This window comes from Vitis vinifera, chromosome 18 (assembly GCF_030704535.1).
Source record: "Vitis vinifera cultivar Pinot Noir 40024 chromosome 18, ASM3070453v1".
In the NCBI taxonomy this organism is placed as follows: Eukaryota; Viridiplantae; Streptophyta; class Magnoliopsida; order Vitales; family Vitaceae; genus Vitis; species Vitis vinifera.
This window is the reverse complement of record NC_081822.1, coordinates 3,450,839-3,465,277: the sequence shown is the minus strand read 5'-3', so window position 1 is coordinate 3,465,277 and position 14,439 is coordinate 3,450,839. Positions and strand designations below refer to the sequence as shown.

Below are 14,439 nucleotides of genomic sequence, written 5' to 3'. Positions count from 1 at the left end.
AGGTGAACCCAGTCAACCACGATTGACATTTGAGCTCTAGGACGGATCTAGCAAGTATGGCAAGTTAATTACTTCTTGCTTGTCTCTGCTCCACTCAGGAAACCTGTTCTCCAAACTGGAGCGGTTCACTAGTTTGGTCCCATACAACCAGCCTTGATTCCTGACTGAAAATGTGGTAGAATCTCCATTCCCGTCACATTGTATAGAAGAGCTAATGGATACTCTAAAATATCATGGACCGAAGCAATATCGCAGGCAACAAATTCCATTTTCCCAAACAGATGGAAGGGTCCATCTTTCCAGATGGATGCACTGACTCCCACTTGTGAAAACAAAGTCAGCTTGAGTAGCACATGCATAAATGTTATTTTTGGCTAAGACAATGAAATAAATGTCATTATCTTTCTTTAAAAATTGAACAGAAACCACAAAGAATCAGTGACCTGAAAGGCACAAACTCCCCCCAAGCTTTCCTGCATAGTATTTTTCCCTTTAAAAAAAAATAAAACACGACAAGCATTGACCGTTACAAGTTATTACAACAAAAGGAATGGAAGAGAATAGGCACAGGGAATCACAACTGCTTTTCAGACCTTAAAAAGGTATTCTCCAATGTTTTTACCCTCAAAATTAGTGATTTACGTATCGGGGTCTGATAAATATTCCTGAAGTTGACAGCAAAGCTTTGACACATAGGAGAGCAACTTACACTGTTGGTCTCGTGATGTTAGTACTTGAGATGTTGGCACCGTGACTGGGTCCCTTAGTAGTTGTTGAAGTTGACGACATAAAATCAAAGCCTTCGGGTCATTGGCACAAGCTTCAGTAATCAGTTGAAGCAGTTTACAGCTTTGGTCTTGAGAGGATGATAACTGGGCTAGGACTGGGACTGGGGGAACAAGAAAAGGGTGTTGAAGTAGCTCAGGAATCCTCCACCTCTCATTACGGTCCCATGCAAGACACTTCTTCATAATATCAAGAAGCCATGGGTTTGAGACTGGCTCATACTTTATTTCATGGTTACGATCTGTAATGACTTTGAACTTGGCCCAGAATGTCTTGAATTCTGAAAAGGGGGTTCTTCCATACACCATTTGGTAAAGGATGCAACCAAGTGACCAGATATCTGATGGCCGACCACACTTTATAGTGTTTCCATTGGCATCACTCTCATTGCACATGAATGCTTCAGGAGACATGTAGCTCAGTGTACCCACCTGTGAGAAGATTACAAAAGCATCACTGCATAGTGAAAAATGGCGTTTCCTCTCCAATTATCTGACATAAAGAAAAGGCCATTGATTTGCAAAAGCATACAAAACATGCCTTGTACATAATTCGAAAACTGGTTAGGAGAACATAAATTACTTTTTCATAGGGTCCAGCACCTCTCTTGTTTTTCAAGTGATCAATAAAAAATGTTGAAAGTATATATATTTAGAGTATGGTTCTAAATTTTAGCCAAATAAAAATGATAAGAAATTCAATTTGTCAACGGGTTATTTATTATGCTATATTAGGAGTGATTTTGTTTATTGATTATCAAGGCATTATTGTAATCTTAGTTAATAACATAAAAAAATTAGGAGTTACAATTAAGTCTAGTTAGGCAAACTTAACCTCAGTGCTTTTTTCTTCTCCTTCTTGACTTTAACCTAACATTTAAGTTTCACATTCTATTCTAATAGGTAAATTTTTGTCCCCATTAGGACTTAAACATGGAATCTCTCACAACTGTCCTGACCCCCAACCACTTAAGCCAGGCCTCAAGGACCTAGGGTTATTGTAGCGTCAACACTGACTCAGACAATGCAGCACGAAGGCCCCATGGTTGGCACCTTGCAGTGCCTATTGAGCAAGGCAAGGTGATGACTAAGGCTTCTTAGTGATCATGTGGAGGCTTGGTGGGGCCTTGAGGTGCAACACAAATTTGTAATTTGGTTAAATAGATGAGAGGTTAAGTGGAAGTCTAGTTGGACAAACCTATAGCTAGTCTATATTATCTTTTTATACTTTCTTCTCATTCTTCTTCTTAAGTTTTACCTTAAAATTAAAAGTTTCTAGTTCCAACTCGATAAAATGTGAACATTTATGGATAGAACAAAATATGATTGATCAAGACAATCACATGGTCATAAATTTGTAAATGACTTGCAACATGTTTATTCTCATGAGTTTGTTTACAAATATCCAGAATTCTGAATAAATTAAATAAAATAATTTTAAAGAGAAAACAAAGGATTATATAGAATCATGCTTCATTAAGTTTTATCAAATCTAGATTCTCACTAGTATCTTAACATTTAACATTGTTAATTCAAATTAGGGATTGAGTCTCTTATCTTTATAGAAGAAGAAACAACGGCTGGCACTAACTTCTTAGGTCCAACATTAAGTATTTGATCTGATAATTTGTATAACTTCACTAAATTGACCCCAATCAATATCATTTTAGACTAATGCCATTATGTATCGACCTGATATGACCTGTATCTACCAAAAACTAAAATCACACATTAAAGTTGGCTTTTGTCTAAAAGCATGATAATTTATAGGGTTATGGTTCAAGTTTGAGTCCTATAAATAAGGATTTTTATCTTTTTAAGCCTCTTCTTGAACAACTGTAAATTTGTTAAGACTTTTCTCCTTTTATGACTCTTCTTGTACATATGTAAAATTAGTTACTAAGAGATTTTAATTAATTTGAATTATCATGTATATCATGAATTATCCTTTCTTAGAATAGGGAAGGCTATATACATATTCTGATGTATCTCTTGATTTATGTAAATAAGAATAATTTAGAATTTCACATGGTGTTAGAGCCAACTCTCGATTCTCGATGTGATTGGCGAAAACTTTGAGTGCTATTTGTCCTTATTTGTTTTTTGCTTTTTTGACCATGTTTTGATTCATTAGCTTTCATCGTCAATTTCTTTCTGGTTATAGTTCTATCTGCAGTCATCATTACTACTATGTTAGAGATGTTGAACCATACTCCTGCCACTAATTATTTTTTTCTTTTTTTTATAGATAATTTTTTGTTCCCATTAGGGCTTGAACCTGAAACCTTTCACAGAGCCTCCTCATCCCTTTACCACTTAAGCCAAGCCTCAAGGGCACTCTTACCACTAATTCTATTGAGTCAAAATTCTAAGTGCCACCAAGACAAACCGATCATTATGAATCGTTTCCCGAGCCTCCTTATCTTCCTTCCCCTGGCACCAGGGACCCTTGCATCTATTTGATGCATCATCACATGGTCGTCATCTAACTCCTCGAGAATCATGTCATTCGCCTGTCACGTGTTGACCCACTTTCTGCCACTCTCGCATATTGCGAAGAAGAAATCCAAGGATCCCAAATCTTTTATGCTAGCCCAAACTAACTGAGAAACTGCAAAACCTCCAAGCTCCTTACTACTTGGTTGAGAAGAATTATCTTCAATGGCTTAAGTTGGTGCAAATCTTAATAAAAGGTGAAGGAAAAATTGAGCCATTTAAATTCAAAAATTCAAAGTTGGGATGAAAAGGATTCCATGATCATGTCTTTGTTATGGATTTCAATGACCCTTGAAATTAGTAAAACATGTATGTTTTTTACAATAGTTAGGAAGATTTGGGAAGCCATCCAACAAACCTATTCAAAGGTATGCAATGTTGATTAAATTTTTTAAATCAAGGTCAAGATTTCAACCACAAAACAAGGTACCATATGTGTAATTGAATATGCCAATATCATGAAGAATTTGTGATAGAAAATTGACTACTATCGAAAGATCCAAATGGAATGCAATGAAAATACAACAATGCCCCATAAATTGGTAGAAAAAGAACAGATTTTTGAATTTCTTGTTAGGCTCAATGTGGAGTTTGATCAAGCATGAGTCCAAGTTATAGGAAGAGAGAAGCCTCCATCTATGGATGAAGTCATCTCCATTATTTGTGCTCAAGAAAGACAAAGAGATGTGATGCTTAAACTGTTTTTTATTGATGGTTCCACCATGGTTGATACAAAGTAGAACAAATTTAGTCCAAATCTTGTTAGAGAAACTAGGCATTCTAGTGGGTCAAAGAACCCTAACCTAAAGAACTTTGGTGTACTTGTTGCAAGAAGACCCAAAACACCAAAGAGAAGTATTGGAAACTTCATGGAAAACCTTAAAACCTAAATCGGAATGGGGAAAATAAAGCATGGCGACAACACAAGTCAAGCAAATATGGCAAATTGTGAAAGTGGCCCTCAAGAAAAACCTAGTTCTAGTAGTAAAGAATTTGGAGAATTAAACAAGGAAGATATAAATAGGCTGAGAAATATTTTGGGTATTGTTGATAAACAATTGAGTATATGTTTTTTGGCACAAACAAGTAAGTCATTCGTTTCTTATACTTTAAGGGCCTTAGATTTGTCCTTCACTGACTCTTCGATCATTAACTCAAGAGCCATAGACCATATGATCAACAAACTTTTGCCCCAATAACAAAATGTTTTCTTTTACTGATGCACTCAATCTATTATTTTACAAGATGTGTTACATGTACCTAAATGCCAATCAGTAAATTAACCAAATATTTAAATTGTTGTGTAAGCTTTTTCCAAAATTATTGTCTCAAGACCAACCTATAGGAATGACGATTGAGTGTGTTAAGGCAAAGGATGGGCTTGAAAAAACCAATGGGTGTTTAAGCCCCCAAAAAAAAAAAAGTCTTCTCTATGTCTTTTAACTAAAACTACACCTTTCAATAAAAGGCAAATTTGACTTCATCACCTTCGTCTTGGACATATATCATATAGAATTCTCAAAACTATGTTTCCTTTTTTATTTAAATTAGTTGATGTAAATAGTTTCCATTGTAACATTTGTGAATTTGTTGAGCATCAACACGTTTCTTTTCCCTTGAGTAATACAAAAACTTCCTCCATTTACTTCTATGCATAGTGATATTTGGGGTCCATCTTGAGTTCTAAAGGTTTTTGGTGCTAAATAGTTTGTCATTCATTGATGACTATATAAGGATAACATGGATTTTCTTGTTAAAATAAAAATCTAAAATAAGCAATATATTTCCCATCTTTCTTTCTATGATTAAAAATCAATTCGTATAAAAAGAGCTAAAACTAATAACGCAAGGGACTACTTCAATCAAGTCTTGTCACCACACTTCCAAAAAAAAGGGATGATTCATGAGTCATCCTGTGTTGATACACCCTAACAAAATGAGATCACTAAAAGGAAAAATGGTCTTCTTCTTGGTATTACTTGGGCATTATTGTTCCAAAAACAAGTACCAAAGTCTTATTAACTAGGTCTCATCTAGGGTCTTAAGATTCAAAAGTCCCATGGAAGTGCTTGCAAAATTCCTTCCTAATAGTCATACCTTCTATAAATCGAGTCCGACAGTTTTTGGGTATGTGTCATTTGTTCATATTCATGCACATAACTTTGAGAAGTTAGATCTAAGGGCATTGAGATATGTCATTGTGAGGACAAATTTTTACCTACACAAAAAAACAATAAATGCTATCACTTTCCTTCTAAAAAGTTTTATATATCTATGGATATAACCTTTGCAAGAAAAGAAATTTATTTCTCAGGTTCTTATCTTCAAGGGGAGGCATTACCTTTGGAAGATAAAGATTCCTCATCCTCATGGCTTGACCTTCCTATATTGCCCATGAATTGTGTCCCTTCAAATCCAAACATGGCCCTTGTTATCGTAATGGTTTGAAATGTCGCGAAATATCGGTTATATTTCACTGAAATTTCGCTTATGGGCAAGAGCCGACACGATATCCATCATTGATAATCGGCCGACAGGTTTCTCGCCCTTTTTTCGGGATATTTCCTAATTTTTTGGTACAGCCCATCTGGTCAACGCGAAGACGATCAACCCTTTCACAATTTTTTTTAGTCGTTATACAGCTGAGAGGATTCAAACCCAGGCCAAAAGGCTTGGATTGGACCAGGCTACTACTGGACCAAAACCTCATTTGTTAATATATATATATATATATATTCAATTTAAATATGTTAAAGTTCATTGTTAAAAAAAAAAATTCTTATTATTTTATTTTAAATTTTATTTAATTGATTAATAAAAAAATAAAAACTAACATTATAATTTTCTTAATAAGTCTCTTTTTTATATCATTTATATGATAATTAAATATAAAAAATATAAATATTAAAAATCATATGTGCATCATCATTTATTTTACATTATTGAATGCATTTGAATTGAATAAATTATAGTTTTAATACTAAATGTATCATCATTTATCCCACTAATCCTATTTTAAAAAATTACTATCACTTTACTTTTAAATTTATTTATATTTATCCTTTTAATTTTGAATGTCTTTATTTTAAAATATTAAAAATATAAATTTACTAAAAAAAAATACTAAAATATAAAAAAAAATTAATGAAGTTATAATATTTTAAAAATTAAAATTAATTTGATAAAATGAATAATAAATTATATATTAAGACCGATATATCCTTGCTTACGGATATTTTCCTCCTTAACCATATCTATGTCAATTAATAACTTTAATATGTATATTTTTACTTATTTTATCATTTTTTGAAGTTTTTCTAAATGTTTTCATGAATTTTAAATAATTTTCGTCTCACTGATATTTTTATCAAAATATCCACCGATATTTCCTATATATTCATAAAATCCAAATACCGATATATCCGTGTTTACCGATATTTCAAACCATGGTTATCACCAATAATTTTGTCCCTAATATTCCAAATGAGTCTAAATTAGACCCATCAACGAATTGGATCCTTCTGCTAACACTAGTCTAGAAACTATTACTACAAAATCATTGCAAGTTTACTCAAGGAGAAGAACAACCACCATTGAACCAATGCCTACTTGAGTTTGAACCAAGGCTAGTTAATAGCTCCATCTCTCCTAATACTTCAAATGCTGACAATGATCTTCATTTACCCATTGCCATTAGGAAAGGTATAAGACGATGCACTCAGCATCCATTGTCATTATTTGTATCATTTGATAACTTCTCCCAACCCTATAGAAGTTTTATCACTCATTTGTACACTATAACCATTCTATAAAACCTTGTTGAGGCACTTAACAATGAAAGTTAAAGACAAGCCATGAGGGTTGAGATGGAAGCCTTGGAGAAAAAGAGAACATGTGAAATAGTATAGCTACCTAAGGGGAAGAAACCAATTGGATGTAAATAGGCATATATGGTCAAGTACAAAGTTGATGGGTTTTTAGAAAAATATAAGGGTAGGTTGGTAGCTAAAGGCCACAGTGCCACACATAAACCTATGGGTTTGATTATTAAGAAACCTATGCTCCCGTAGCTAAGATGAATACCATGAGCGTGTTATTGTCATTGGTAGCAAATTTTGGTTAAGGCTTCCAACAATTTGATGTAAAAAAGGCATTTTTGCATGGGGACTTAGAAGAAGATACATACATATATTTATATATATAGAAATTCCTCTAGGTTTTGGCAAAAGTCTTACTAGAACTAAACTACAAATTAAAAAAAAAACCTTATATGGCTTAAAAGAATCTCTAAGAGCATGGTTTGAAAGATTTTCTAAAATAACGTTAGCAATGAAATATATACAAAGTTAGGGTGATCACACTTTGTTCATCAAGCGTTGGGGTTCAAAGAGAGTGACAACTTTGTTAGCATATATGGATGAAATCATTGTTACCGATAATGATCCTAGAGAAAAAAAGGCTCTTTGACAGTATTTAACGAGAGAATTTGAGATTAAAGAGCTTGGCAGATTGAATTATTTCATGAGAATCGAAGTGGCTCATTCCAAGGAGAGTATCTTTGTTTCACAACATAAACATGTGATTGATCTTCTCAAAGAAACCAGGAAACTTGGATGCAAGCCAGTAGACATCCCCATAGAACCAAACCACAAATTAGGAAAGGTTTTAGAGGAAGGGAATTGTCGATTGTGACATATATTGACAACTAATGGGCAAACTCATTTACTTAGCACATCTAGACCAGACATTACATATGTAGTAAGCAATGTTAATCAATTTATGTAGAATCCCAAAGACTCATCTTCAAGCTTTCTATCTAATCATACATTAACTTAAGGAATTTCCAATAAAGGATTGTTGTTCAAACGAGGTACAAAGTTGTGATAAGAAGCTTACATTTTTTTATCAATGAGTTGTGATAGGAAGCTTACATGAATGCAGATTATGCCAGATTAGTTTTAGATAAAAGATTAACATCAGGGTATTGTACTTTTCTTAGAGCAACCAATGGTTGCAAGATCAAGTGTCGAATTGACATTTCGAGCGAGCACTCATGTAATTTGTGAATTATCACCCTATGAGACTTTATTAAGGTAATAAGCCTACAATCAACATCGCTTATAATCTGGTACAACATAACTGAATAAAGCATGTGGAGGTAGATCAACATTTGATAACAATCTTATTTGCACTCCATATATTGGGACAAGTGGCCAACTTGCAGATGTTTAAACTAAAGGGCTAGCTAATACCACGTTTCAAGGAATTATAGGCAAGCTGAAAATAAAGAAACTCTATTGACTAGCTTCAGGGGGAATGCTGAAAGTAATTAGTTAGGACTTTTCTCCTTTGAGAACTCTTCTTGTTAATTTGTAAATTAGTTACTAGCTAATTTGAATTGATTTGAATTGCCGCATATATAAAAAATTATCATTTCCTATAATAGGGAAGGCTAGATATATATTTTGGTGTATCTCTTGATTTTCGTGAATAAGATTAATTCAGAATTTCACAATTATTTGTGCATTTTCCCGAAATGAATAAATTTCTTCCTCCCCAAATATCCACACCCACACACCCAATATGAGCAGTTGATGAAGCACAATCACAATGAGATATCTTGGTAGAGGAATATGCTAACCATCCTACTTTTGTTCATTTATATATATATAATTAAGAAAACAACAACAATAAGAAATGAAAAACAATGGGCATACGTGAAAATAACCTGTGAATCCCTTTGAATGTTGGTTGTATCACTCATTATAGCTTTAGCAATTCCAAAATCGATCAGCTTCAAGGAACCTTTGACAAGAAGAAAATTCGCTGGCTTCAAGTCTGAATGCACTATACGCTCTTCATGTATGGTATTGACAGCTTGAAGTATTTGCTGACAAGCATTTCAACAGTATTCATTTTGATTTTTATTTGTTCAGATTAATCAAGATTAACTTTGAATAAACCCTTCTACTAACATTTATGCAAAAAAAAAAAAAAATTGTTATTGAGGAGCCCATAATCCTTACAACTTTTGTTCATCCTACCAGTTAAATGCAAATATGACTATTAAACTGTTAGACCATATGTTTTAGAAGGAAACCTTAACAAAATTAAGAACCTAAAACAAAAATAGAGAGCACTACAAATATCGAAAACTGATCAAGGTAAAGTTTTGCTTGAGTACCTGCCAGTAAAATCGAAGCCAATTCTCATCTATGGTCCGATCAGAGCTATCCATTTCCTTCCATTTCTGGGACAGCATGTTAGCCAAATCAATTTCCCCATATTCAAGCACCATGTATATGCATCCATCATCCTTGACTCTGCTATCTTTATTACTCATGGAGCCATTCATGACTTCTTGGAGCAATGTCTTATCTGTCACCTACGAACAAAGGTGAATTCTACATAAATTAAGGACAAATTTCTTCCTCTTTCTAACTAATTAATTAGATAAATGTCTGCACAAATTTAGAATAAATGAAGGACAAATTATCTGTCACCAAAGTGGGTTAAATCCAATCAGCAACCTGGCGACCCTACAACCATGATTGCATCATTTAAGGCCCATCCTCAGATAATTTAATTGGCCTAACTGGTCATTATTCAGTTACTGCATAGTCGTTCTATTCCCCTCTCGTTGGTCAGTTTGCTTGGGCTATTCCACAGGCACCACATGCCCATCAAATCCTCTAATTGGAGTAGATTCAGGTCTTTAAAGCCACTTGATCAGCTGATATAGACCACTTATTTGGAAAGCTAACATTTAGTAGGAAGCCTAGCCATCCAAATCTGGTTGACAGCATATAGAATTCACACCTTGTTTTCCAACTAGACGTTGCTACAATGTTATGATAGTCAAAGTGATTTCAATTTCTTAACTATGGCGCAGACAATTTAGCATGATTTGGTTCCCAAAAAAAATGAATGCAGCACGAAAAACACATGTAAAACCAATAACTATCAGAAGAAATAAGAATAAAATATTACTAAATAATTGATTTTAGGTTGGAGGTGAGTACCTCATAGTCAATAAGTTGTATGATGTTGCTCTTCCCTTTCAACTTGTTTAAATATTGAATCTCTTGACAGAACCCATATGCAGTAGCATAATCACGACCTTTAAGCCTGATTTTTTTAAGGGCATAGATAGAACAATCTGATGATATAACTTTGTGGACTTCACTGCTTCCTCCACTACCTATCTTACCAAGCCTTTGATAGAGCTTACCATTAACTTTCAAAAACATGTCAGGATCATAATTCTTTTTGCGAGGCACTGATGACCCTTTACCACTTACAACCTTTTCTTGTTTTTCAGATTTAGAGGTCTCCAATTTCACATCTGATGATGAACTTTTGGATAAGGGCACCTGAGATTGTAAATCAGTAACATCACCAGTGAATCCTTTTCCTTTAGTTGAATTATCATCAAGAGGAGAAGGATTCTTTGGAATGTCCCTTTCATTTGGCACTCTGTCTTGTTGCTCACTAAAGCCATATTCCTTAACTTTCGACTGGGTATCTATGGAAGAAGATGAAGCTTGGGCTGCAATTGCTGTGCGGTCAACTATGACTCCACTGGTGGACTTAGATGGAGGATGCGATGGCTGCATAACATCTCCTTTACTTATAGGTTGAGAATTAAGATTAACATCTCCCAGAGTTTCTACTGCCAGGTGAGGACTAATATCTTGATGTGAAGAGGAGCAGTAGGTTGTTGAATTGATCACTGGTGCAGAAGTTGCATGAACAGATATTGTAGTAGCACATGATGATCCAGCCACTGAAGCTTGAGTCATGGGGTGGTTTATGTCACTCTGCAAGAAGTTTCTGAATCGGTGCAGCTGATCCTGAGCAAGTACAGGTTTCTTTGCCAATAAAGAAGAAATCCCACCATCAGACCTCGAAGTAACATCTGATTCCAGGTTCTGAAAATACCCATGCTTCAAGTCATGATTGACATCAGTTGGTGCCTCTACTTGATTGCTCACATCCCATTCCATTTCTGTCAATGCAAGTGAACTCATATGAGATGATAGGTCGTCTGTTCCAGTGGCCATTCGATCATCGGCCCCTGCATATGGACAGAGAATGCAATGTATATGGAAGAACATAATGACAATCACATAGTGGCAGAACTCACATATAAGTTGCAATATTTGTGATTTCATGAAACTATCAATCTTTAGAACAACAGAGTGTTTTTTTCACAGTGTCGCTGTGATATAAACTTGCACCAAAACCAGTAACATAATTTCTAAACTAACAATTCAGAGGAAAGACAAAGCAACTTATTACCCTGTGAGCTAGCATTTTTCCCCAACAAAAACTGGACCTTCTTCTGACCATCAACAACTGGAACATGCTGAGATTCTACATGTGAAAATGAAACCCCATCAGTATTTTTGCATCCAGCAACGGGTTTGCATTGCACTCGTTGCACATCATATAGATCTTCATTAGTGATACTGCCTGAAATTGAAGGTGGAGTAATTGGTGCATCTTCTTCAGTTTCCCCAACAACAGATACCTTGTTCCTTATCTCCACAACCAACTCTTTCCCTGTGTTACCCTGATGCATTGAAGGACGCACATCCTGAGATTTTTTGGCATCTATTGTGGGAACCACATTTGATGCAGTGATCTTTGAGGTTTCTCGCCGGGGAACCAATATACGCCTTGGCATAATACTATTAGACTGCATTGTACCTGAAAAATACCATAATAGACATGACAAAAGTCAAAATAACCCAAAATTGAGGTGTTAATCCACTGAAAAAACCAGTATCCCCGAATCATATATGCGGCCAGGAAAGAGAAGGGAAGCCTGAGCAAATGGAAATGGAGAGAACAAAAATAGTAAAATTGAGGGAACTCAAGTTTGACTGGTTAGTCCAACCAAAAAAAATTAGTCTTGACATATCAAAATTTGAAGGGAACATGAATTTGAGTTATTATATTTTCTACTTTCACTCAAGAATAAAGAGATCTGTACAGAAGTAGTTAAAACGTCAAAGACGGAAAATTTTGAGAAAATACCAAAGGACCAACAAAACCCTAGCTTTTTTTATTATAATTACATCCGATACGGTACAGCACACTCTAGGAATAGAAACGAAACCCAGTGAGGGAGATACCGAGTGGACGGTGGCGCTTGAAGGCAGCCTGGACATGCCGGAGAAAGTCCGGCGGAGAAGATGAATAGAACGATGATGACGATGATGATGACGATGACGACGAGGTGATCGAACGGTTCTGATAGGAGTCAGGCAGGATCGGACGGCTGAGATTATTGGCAGACGCAGATGGGGCCGGAAGGTTAGCCTCCCCGTCCATGGCCGGACGTCAACGGCATTTCGTACAATGAAAAAATAAAAATCGGAACCAATCCAAATTCCGGAGACTAGGGTTTGGTCTTGGCCATGCGTTGCCCACTGGGGTGGGAGGGAGAGCACGAGAGAGTGAATTTTGAAAAGGCTCGTTGGCGCTTTTGAATAGAAAAATGCTACGTGCGCTCCATATTTTGCTGCTAACGCCCCGGTTACTGTTTTGTTATTGCCCCTTTTGATTCGGCTTGAAATTAAGGCCCCGAATGGGCCAGACTTAACTTTAAATATTCATTTGGAAATTGGGCTCTAAGATAACCCACTTCTTACATACTTCGTGGACTGACCACTCTAGGAATTTAGGCCCAAGACTCGGGATCTAAGGAGGAAAATATCGCTATATATCACCAATATGTCCCATATCGATGGGCATGGAAATAATATATAAGTGTAATATATCAAGGCATGAAAATATCGCAAAAATCATCAAAAATTGTCGATATATTGACGAGATAAATCGATGGCGTACGTAATAAATTGTTATGGCAATAAAAAATCATTGATTTTTCGATGATATATCAGCAATAAATCATTGATTTTTTTTACATAAATATCTTCTCCCATTGTGCATGATCTAACAGTCCATATCACACCTGCATTGATTAGATGGTCTAGATCACACTTGTGTATGCAAATATGAAATGGTCTACTATTGACTTGATATGATGCCCTAGATCACGTACACTTTAATCCAATAACCCAAATCATGTCCGCATCTTTAAAGATGATGTAATGATCATAAGGGTGATCCAAGGGCTCAAATTTAATCCGAGAGATGATCCAATGATTGGAAAGTGATCCCAACAACTACTAGATGATCTAACGGTTATATTTCACCTAGATTTTGATCTAATACCCATAAATGATTTCAACATTAAAATCACTTTCCAACGCCTATTTTGGCCCAATTTTTTTCTATAAATAATTTATTCTCAATTCATTTCATCCACATTTCATTCCAAAGTGTATTGATCTCCTATTGCTCATATATATTTTTGTTATTATTCTCAAAATTTTATAAATTTTGGAATTTATAAGTCAAGTTTGTGAATTAACTCCAAACCAAAGTTGCTCAATTATTGCAAGGTATGTTTGTTTTAAATTTTAATTATTTTTGTATTAAAATTAATTTATCAAATCAATATAATTTAAGCTATTTGTTTAAGTTTAATAATAGTTTATTGTTAATTTTCAATAAATTAGTACATTTTCAATAGATGTAAGTAAATTAACTTAGTATAGTTATACATTTAATATTTTGATTCACATAATTAATAGATTTGCAATAATTTAATTTTAAATTAATGATTTTATTTTATTTTGATATTCAATTGTAATTAGTTAGTAGATTTGTGATTAATTAGTATATTTTTAATAGATGCAAGTAAATTAACTTAACATAGTTATATATTTAATTCACATAATTAGTAGATTTGCAATAAGATAATTTTAAATTAATGATTTAATTTTATTTTGATATTCAATTGTAATTAATTAGTAGATTTGCAATTAATTGGCATATTTTCAATAGATTTAACCAAATTAACTTAGGATAATTATATATTTGATTCATATAATTAGTAGATTTGCAATAAGTTAATTTTAAATTAATGATTTAATTTTATTTTGATATTCAAGTGTTATTAATTAGTAGATTTGCAACCGATTAATATATTTTCAATAGATTTAATTAAATTAACTTAGCATAGTTATATATTTGATTCACATCATTAGTAGATTTGTAATAAGTTAATTTTAAATTAATGATT

General features: G+C 34.2%; 1 protein-coding gene across 5 annotated transcripts; it reads right to left on the bottom strand.

Moving 5' to 3' along the window:
- Nucleotides 1–367: 367 nt before the first annotated feature.
- On the bottom strand, nt 368–12,823 carry LOC100262634 (serine/threonine-protein kinase MPS1). 5 transcript variants are annotated; one of them, XM_010665948.3, is made up of 7 exons: nt 12,422–12,820; nt 11,757–11,993; nt 11,583–11,657; nt 10,304–11,358; nt 9,466–9,666; nt 9,010–9,171; nt 368–1,217 (listed from the first exon to the last, which is right to left on the bottom strand). In XM_010665948.3, the coding sequence occupies exons 1-7, from the start codon at nt 12,618–12,620 to the stop codon at nt 639–641; spliced, it is 2,508 nt and encodes an 835-aa protein (XP_010664250.1). In that variant the 5' UTR covers nt 12,621–12,820; the 3' UTR covers nt 368–638. The 5 variants fall into 5 exon arrangements, with proteins under 5 accessions (XP_010664250.1, XP_010664251.1, XP_019072104.1 ...); XM_010665949.3 differs by having other exon boundaries at nt 10,304–11,289; XM_019216559.2 differs by having other exon boundaries at nt 8,999–9,171; nt 11,583–11,993; nt 12,422–12,823.
- Nucleotides 12,824–14,439: the final 1,616 nt, after the last annotated feature.

Excerpts from the sequence above, each read along its gene's own strand:
- LOC100262634 (XM_010665947.3), bottom strand. The coding sequence starts at position 12,620 with ATGGACGGGGAGGCTAACCTTCCGGCCCCATCTGCGTCTGCCAATAAT. Across the intron at positions 9,172-9,465 it reads GGCTTCGATTTTACTGGCAG|CAAATACTTCAAGCTGTCAA; the intron begins GTACTCAAGCAA and ends AATGCTTGTCAG. Across the intron at positions 1,218-9,009 it reads ACATTCAAAGGGATTCACAG|GTGGGTACACTGAGCTACAT; the intron begins GTTATTTTCACG and ends ATCTTCTCACAG.